Source organism: Podarcis cretensis (assembly GCF_951804945.1).
Source record: "Podarcis cretensis genome assembly, chromosome: 2".
In the NCBI taxonomy this organism is placed as follows: Eukaryota; Metazoa; Chordata; class Lepidosauria; order Squamata; family Lacertidae; genus Podarcis; species Podarcis cretensis.
The window spans coordinates 116,947,379-116,955,967 of record NC_137171.1 but is presented as its reverse complement, the minus strand read 5'-3'; the positions used below and the strand labels follow the sequence as shown (position 1 = coordinate 116,955,967).

At 48.1% G+C, this 8,589-nt stretch overlaps 1 protein-coding gene across 2 annotated transcripts in view; it reads right to left on the bottom strand.

The window, feature by feature from the left end:
- Positions 1 to 484: 484 nt before the first annotated feature.
- The window catches only part of LOC307207269 (uncharacterized protein), a 44,777-nt gene continuing 36,672 nt past the window's right edge, over positions 485 to 8,589 (bottom strand). For both annotated transcript variants that reach the window (XM_079961087.1, XM_079961086.1), the window contains 3 exons: positions 7,764 to 8,513; positions 6,650 to 6,773; positions 485 to 4,997 (listed from right to left, as the gene is read on the bottom strand). In XM_079961087.1, coding sequence (XP_079817213.1) covers positions 3,721 to 4,997; positions 6,650 to 6,773; positions 7,764 to 8,513 — 2,151 coding nt within the window. In that variant the 3' untranslated portion in view covers positions 485 to 3,720. The remainder of the gene's footprint in view (positions 4,998 to 6,649; positions 6,774 to 7,763; positions 8,514 to 8,589) is intronic.

The following is an 8,589-nucleotide window of genomic DNA, read 5'->3' as shown; positions in this document are numbered from 1 at the left end:
CTTTAGGCTTTCTTAGTGTAGGGCTGTCTCTCCCTGTCCCTGTCCCCTTCCCCCCAACCCAGACAAAACCTCAATTGAAGGAGAGTCCTTCACCTCCTGAGAGACTCTGTTCCACTGTCAAATGTCTAATGGCAGTGGCATTTCTATACAGGAGCCACTCATTTTCCAGCTTCATAAAGTGTTGTATGTTCATTGATTCGAAAAACTCAAATAAATAAATTTACAAAAAAAAATAATTCAGTATTTTAGCTAAGAAATTGTGTACATGTAAGAGGTGGGGTCGAAGCCCTGAACACCAAACCATGGATTTTACCCCAGTTTTGCTGTTTTATAAAAAACCACAGCAAAAACAGCAGCAAATAAAAAAACAGCTGCTATAAAAAACAGCAAAAACAATTTCACATAAGCCTCTTCGCTTAACTTATCCCCAATTAATTTCCCACCAAAACAATCGGACTATAACAATAAACAAAACATAAACAGCTTTACAAAATCAACAAAGTTTATTTAAACAGACAGAAAGAGGAAAAAACACAGACAAGCCTCATGTAGTAATTATTATTGTTGTTGTTATTTAAATCAAAATAATTCTAAGTCATAGGTTAGGAATACTATACTATGTCCTCAGTAGATGACCACCTCACTGAACTATTGGTGAATTCTTTAAATGCTAGAGTTGTTTCCCTAACTCAGGGAAGAAAGATGTCCCACAGAGGGGCAATTAAGAGTCATCTTCAACAGCCTTTGCTGTTTGTACGCCCTAAGAACATTAGCTAGTAGTTTTGTAGAGCCAGTTCAGTTAGGAACATTAGAAGTGACCTTATACCAAGCCAGACCAACTGGTTCATGTTGCTCAGAATAGTCTGCACTGACTGGTAGCGGTTCCCCAGGGTTTCAAACAGTGGTCTCTCCCAGTCCTTCATGGGGGTGTGGGAACCTTCTGCATGCAAACTAAGCTACAACTGCCCCCCCCCCATCGTCTGCACTGACTGAGAGCAGCTCTCCATAGTTTCAGGCACATAGTCTTTCCCGACCCTACCTAGAAAGGGCTCTGTTCACAAGCGAGGGGGAACAGGGGGCACACAGAATTGGATCTCAAAGGTCTTCTCGTCCAACTGCCTGCAATGCAAAGCATCCATGACGGATGGCCACCAACACCTGCTAAACAACATGTGACGGAGATGCTCACGGGTCAGGAGAGGCCCTGTCTGCACCATCTTCATGCCCCCTCCCCCTTTTCCATGGGGGAAACGTGAAGCCAACTTATACTGACCAGGTCAGGCCATTGGTTCCACTGTCCCAGAATTACAGCGCTCTCAAATATATTTTTTTTAACGGGAGATTCCAGGAACCCAATGCAGGACCTTTTTCAAAGGGCACCATAGCTCAGTTGCAGGGCACAATTTGCCCATGTAAGGCTCATCTCCAGCAGGTGATGTGGAAGGCACACACACTACTCAAAAGCTTGGAGAGCCCATGCCTGTCAGAATGCATAACACCAGGCTAGATGAACAAGGCTACTTCTTACATCCTCGTGTTCTGCCTTTGAGATCTGGATGCTTCTGGTGAAAGGTCAGGGGCCAGTGAGGGGAGCGGGCAGGGAAAAGTTCTACCTCTCTTAAAATCAGAACCAGTGAAGGCGGTGAAGGTCCTGTGTGAGTGTCTGGAGGCGGTTGGAGGATGGATGGCAGCTAACGGATTGAGGTTGAATCCTGACAAGACAGAAATACTGTTCTTGGAAGACGGGGCGGGCTGGAAGGGAGGACTCCCTGATTCTGAATGGGGTAACTGTGCCCCTGAAGGACCAGGTGCGCAGCCTGGGAGTCATTTTGGACTCACAGCTGTCCATGGAGGCAAAGGTCAATTCTGTGTCCAGGGCAGCTGTTTACCAGCCCGCAGACTGTCTCGCCAGAGTGGTGCATGCTCTATTTATTTCCCGCTTGGACTACTGCAATGCGCTGTACGTGGGGCTACCTTTGAAGGTGACCCGGAAACAATAACTAATCCAGAATGCGGCAGCTAGACTGGTGACTGGGAGTGGCGGCCGGGACCACATAACACCACTCCTGAAAGATCTTCATTGGCTCCTAGTACGTTTCCGAGCACAATTCAAAGTGTTGGTGCTGACCTTTAAAGCCCTAAACAGCCTTGGTCCTGTATACCTGAAGGAGCGTCTCCACCCCCATCATCCAGCCTGGACACTGAGTTCCAGCGCCGAGGGCCTTCTAGCAGTTCCCTCATTGCGAGAAGTGAGGTTACAGGGAACCAGACAGAGGGCCTTCTTGGTAGTGGCGCCTGTCCTGTGGAACACCCTCCCAGCGGATGTCAAGGCAATAAACAACTATTTTACTTTTAAAAGACAACTGAAGGCGGCCCTGTTTAGGGAAGTTTTTAATGTCTGATGCTGTATTGTTTTTAATATTCAGTTGGAAGCCGCCCAGAGTGGCTGGGGAAACCCAGCCAGATGAGTGGGGTGTAAATAAATTATTATTATTATTATCATTATTATTATTATTATTATTATTATGAAGGCCAGGCAGTGAAACCTGAAGGTTCACGTTTGGCCTGAGGTTCCCCACCCCGGCCTAGAGTCTAAGCGATGAGAGAGGTCAGTAATTGTCCTTATTTGCTTTAACTATTAAAAGAGATCCCCAGTATGAATTCTTCCAGCATTTACATTTAAAGCACCATCGTCAATCCCTGGTGTTCCAGCTCAAAATCTGACCCTGCAAGATTTGCAGTCAGTCTATGCCTGCTCTAGCTGGGAAGGTCAGAGGTAGAGCAACTGCTTTGCATGCAGGTTGCAGGATCAATACCCGACATCTCCAGACAGGCCAGGAAGGTGCCTGAATCCCTGCAGAGCCACTGCTAGTCAGTGTGAAAAACGGGTGATTCAAGGATGGGTGTTAATAGTACAGGTTCAGAGCCATCGCAAACGGGTCACTGACAACAGCTTGGTCTTTTTTAAAGTTCCTGAAAAGGGTAAATCTGGACTAATGGGGGGTTGGGCGGGGATATGGGCTGGCATAAGGTGAGGAGCGCTTAAGGTAAAGGTAAAGGTACCCCTGCTCGTACGGGCCAGTCTTGCCAGACTCTAGAGTTGTGCGCTCATCTCACTCTATAGGCCGGGAGCCAGCGCTGTCCGCAGACACTTCCGGGTCACGTGGCCAGCGTGACAAGCTGCATCTGGAGAGCCAGCGCAGCACACGGAATGCTGTTTACCTTCCCGCTGGTAAGCGGTCCCTATTTATCTGCTTGCACCCGGAGGTGCTTTCGAACTGCTAGGTAGGCAGGCGCTGGGACCGAACGACGGGAGCGCACCCCGCCGCGGGGATTCGAACCGCCGACCATGCGATCGGCAAGTCCTAGGCGCTGAGGTTTTACCCACAGCGCCACCCGCGTCCATGAGGAGCGCTTATCCCACCGTAAACAACCATCTGGAAGCACCCAATTCTGAGCTAGAAATAGGAAGTTGCCTTATACCAAGTCAGACCACTGGTTCATTTAGCTCAGTGACCTGGCAGTGGTTCTCAAAGGTTTCAGACAAGACAGTCAGAGCCCTGCCTGGCAACACCGGGGATTGAACCAAGGACCACTTGCGAGCGAGGCAGGTGCTCTACAACAGCCCTTCCTAAGCTAGACAGGCCCATGGTCTCTGACTTGGTCTCCTACAAGCCTGTGAGAAGAGCAGGTCTCAACCTTTGTCCGCAATGCAAGCACTCAAGAGGTGGTCTCTCTCGAGTGGATTCTCTTGTGTCGTCTAAGGGATGCTTTGTGGCCGAAGCTCTGCCCACAATCCGAGCACTCGTAGGGCTTCTCGCCTGTGTGGACCCTCCTGTGATTGACAAGGTTGGAGTTCGTGCTGAACTTCTGCCCACAATCCATGCACTGATAGGGCTTCTCTCCCGTGTGCACCCTCTTGTGATTGACAAGGTTGGAGCTTGTGCTGAAGCTTTTCCCACACTCAGCGCACTCAAAGGGTTTCTCTCCCGTGTGCGTTCTCTCGTGGATGAGAAGCTTGGACCGGCTGATGAAGCTCTTCCTGCAGTAGCTGCACTTGTGGGTTTCTTCCCCGGCTTGGGTTTTCTTCCCCGTGTGAAGCCTTTCGTGTTTCCGGAGGTAAGAGCTCGAGATGAAGCTTTTCCCGCACTCCGTGCACTCGTACGGCTTCTCCCCGGTGTGGGTTCGCCCGTGTATAATGAGGTCTGCTTTCTGATTGAAGCTCTTGCCGCACTCCAGGCACTCGTACGGCTTCTCTCCCGTGTGCGTCCGGATGTGGATGACGAGCTGGGGCCTGTGGACAAAGCTCTGCCCGCACTCGGAGCACTTATACGGTTTCTCCCCCGTGTGCACCCTTTTGTGAGTGATGAGGTTGGAGCTGGAGGTGAAGCTTTTCCCGCACATCGGACACTCGTAAGGCTTCTCTCCCGTGTGGGTTCTCTCGTGTACGATAAGGGAGGCCTTGTCGCTGAAGCTCCGCCCACAGTCCGAGCATTTGTACGGCTTCTCGCCCGTGTGGACCCTTGTGTGCTTCATAAGGTTGCAGTTGGTGCTGAAGCACTTGCCGCACTCCGAGCACTTGTACGGCTTCTCCCCGGTGTGGGTCCTCTCGTGGATAATCATGTGCGCACTGTTGTTGGAGATCTTCCCGCAGTAGGTACACGTGTATAGCTTCTGCATCTTCTGGTTCCGAGGGAAATCAAAGCTCCGGCGCAAAACGCTGCCCCAGTCAGAGCCTGTCCTTTTCCTCTTCGCCTTCTGGCTTCCCTCGGGGAAGGGGCTTCCTCTGGTGCTCTCATCACAAAGAAAAGCTTGGACCTCTTCTGTGTTCTCCCGGTGGCTTTCTTGACTCTGTTGATCCCCTGGCATCTCTCCCAACCCACAAACCTGGAAAAATTTCCCGTTGAATCTTGCCAAGGACACTCCGCTGATGCCCACTTGTGGGTGCCTTTCAAAGGGGAAGGACTCGCCCCCGTTCTCATACGCTTGGTCGCTGCCTGCTGGAACAAAGAGAGAATCAAAAACTCACCTCTACTCCACACTGGAGGAAAAACCCCCAAAGCTGCAAATTGGATCAATTATCAAAGCTATTTTATACTGCCACACTCATTTAGGAACACAGGAAGCTTCCTTATAATGAGTCAGAATATTTGTGAAAAAAACAGAAGCTTTTTTTACTACGAATTTTAGGTCCAGAAATACCAAAGGAGCGGAAGAGACTGCTTTATGTACACTACGACAGCTGTGCAAATGCTACTTGCTCAAAGATGGAAGGAAGATAAACTACCTACAAAGGAAGAATGGCTAACAAAGATGATGGACTATGCTGAAATGGCCAAAATGACTGGGAAGATCAGAGATCAAGAAGATAACAAATAGAATAAAGAATAAAAGAATAGGGGAAGTGTACAAGTTACTTAAAAGAACATTGTAAACAATTATCCGGACCAGGGACATTCTCAGCCTCACTTGGAGATGCTGGGAATTGGGAGCCTTCTGCATGCCAGACAACTGCTCTACCACTAAGCTATGGTTCTTCCTTGTTTCCTTTCTGTAACTAACCCTAACGACATGCGATTTAATTTAATACTTCTCCTTCCTCTTTCTCCATGCAAGCATGTAACACATATTTACATAAACTGTGCTTATGAATTAGTTGATGGCAGTAAAGTTTATGGAGAAGAAAACTTTAAAAGACTGTCACTTTGTTATTTTGTCGATGGGACAACTGTATTGTGGCTTCCAAAGAAGGTAGTACTATTTGTATAATCTACGACTCACTGGCATATTGAATTTTATATGTATTTTATTTTATTTCGCATTGTGGTTTTAACTTTGCTTTGTTTGCCATCCTGGCCTCTCGCAAGAGGGATGGCAGGGTCAAAGAAACAATAACAATAACAGCAATTTCAATATGCTAATTCCTTGACCTCACCAGGTATGGCTGACAGAAAGCCTGAAGGTTTGGTACCCGTCAGCGTACAGTAGACAATACTGAGCTCAATGGACTTTGATAAAAGACAGCTTCCTGTGTTGCTGCTACTACTAATAACACTATATTCTTCTAGAAGGAAATTTAATAAACAAAATGCATTAAATAAAATACATCAATTTTAAAAAAGAACGTGGCAAAGGGCATCTAAGGCAACTGAAGCTAGAAAAGCTCTCCCTTTTCTAGATGATGCTCAGCCTACCCTAGTCAACCAGAACAGCCACTTGCTCCATGTTGTATCAAGCTCTAAAAATGGAATGAGAGATCTAAAGGGCAGAGACCCGGGTGCCACTCAAGGCTTTCCTCCCAATGCAAACAGCAGCTGCAGGAGAGCTGACTACAACCCGCCCCTTGAAAATGTTATTTGCATTAACAAAAAAAACATGCACGGTAAATAAATGTGAAGAGGCATTTCATATCACATCTGCGTCTGAGAAAAGGAGGGTGAAAGTTGGGCTTTCCCCCCACAACATCATTCTCCCAAATTGATCCCTTCAGGTAACGCTGGCCGCAGCTGATGCGAGTTGCAGCTCAAAATCCCTCGAAAGCGCTAGATTGGGAAGTGGCTTTTTCAGATCTTTCACTGTCAAAAGCAGCCTGATAATTTCGCCACAGAAATTGCAAAACGACCAGAGGATCCAGACCCCTATCCCTTACCCAGAAAGCTGGCTTCCTCTTCGCTCTCCTCCTCAGCCTCTGCAGAGAGATGAATGTTTGCTGTGTCTAGCAGATCTTGTTCGGACTTTGGGGAATTATCAATATCTTCTGCAGGCCAAGACACCTGGAACAGAAACACGGGTGCAAATCCAGATTTATTTATTTAAAATTTGTATACTGCAGGCCCCAGGATAAAGTTACAATATATATATATTGTAAATATATATATATATATATTATATATATATTTTGTTTTTATATATATATAAAAACAAAAAATACATAATGAAAACAAAAACAACCCAATAGCCCCCACAACACATTGGAAGGCAGATTAGTGGAGACACTGCTGTATTTCGATAAACAGCATCTGAATAGCACTTTAGACCACAATCCTATACACACCTACCAGGAAGTGAGTCCCACTGATCTTGTATAAATAAATGGCTTATTCCTTTCCATGTTTAATAAGCCAAGGTACAATCACCTGTCCTGAACATGGGCATCATCTCAACAAACATTACAACAATCTTACACTGCAGATGGGAGTGTTGAAACCACAAGAAAAAATCTAGATTCCCCCCCCCCCACTGGGGAGCAAACAGCATTTTGGACAGGGTGGGGGAGCAATTTAGATCAGGAAGACGGTGGTGATAGGAAGGAAACCTCCTTCGCCACAGCTGCTATACTGATGAAAACCAAATTCCCCTGAAGATGCTTTGAATGCCTCCAGATATTTGCTCTAATAAGCCTTTTTTAAGGATTAGAGAGAAATGCAGTGCGGAGGATGGGCCTGTCCATGAATCTTTGTCACTATAGCTCAGGGGTGCCCAATCTTTTTCCAAAGGGGGCCAGATTTGATGAAGTGAATATGCATGAGTTCTTGAGCTTTTTTTAGGGTTGAAGTTGTTGAGCTTTTTTTTAGGATCTTACCCCAAATTTTTTTTAGAACCCAGAGAAGGAACTGCCTGTAGGGGCTGACCGGCGGGCCGGATTATGCTCCCAAAACGGGCTTTGGATGTGCCTGCTATAACTAAACAGAACCTCCATGTCTAGAGGAACTGGACCTGAGACCATGAGATGCTGGAGACCCAGGTGAGAGGAGGGCACTTACCTTTCCCGGAAGCCCCTCGGTGTCTTGCAGCTGCAGCAGGAAGTCCTCAGCGAGGGCCGCCGCCTGTGCGCAGGTCTCTGGCCTGCCTCCCTTGACCCAGCTCTGCATTTCCGCAGGCAGGATGGTCAGGAACTGCTCCAGGACCAGCAGCTCCACCATCTCTTCCTTGGTGCGCCTCTCTGGCTTCAGCCACCGGGAGCAAAGTTCCTGGAGCCGAAGCCAGGCCTCTCGGGGCCCCTCGGCCTCCTGGTAGCAGAACCGCCGGAAGCTCTGCCGCTCCATCTCCGACCTCATATTGGCGTCTTCTTCCTCCTCGTCCAGGATCTCCTCCTTCACTTTCACAGAGGAAATCTGCTCCCCTCCTTCCTCGTGTGCCTCCCCACTCGGGTCTGGCAGGGTCTGGTCTGTCCCCCCTGCTCTCCCACTGGGCCACCGACTGGCATCCGCAGCTCCCCTGAAGGAGGCTGGGAGGACACCATCTCCGGAGAGGGGAGGACTGGGAGCCTGTGGGGTTTCCCACCCTGAACGAGGGGGGTGCATCGTCTTCAGGAAATCCTGCCACTGGGCATCCCAGTGCTGCTGCGGCTCCTCCTCCTCTGACTCCTGCTTAATTTGATGTAAATCTGCTTGAGACAGAAGGTCCCTGACGGTCCCAACTTGGCCCACAGGAGATTTTTTCCCTTTGGATTCCAGTCTCGCCCTTTGAATGGGTCTCCTTGGCCCCTTCTCTTCCATTTGTACGCTGCCCTGCTGGAAAAGAAATCAACACAAAGTAAAGTAACAGTATAGAATAAAACTCAAGAATAAAAACAAAAGCATATTTTTT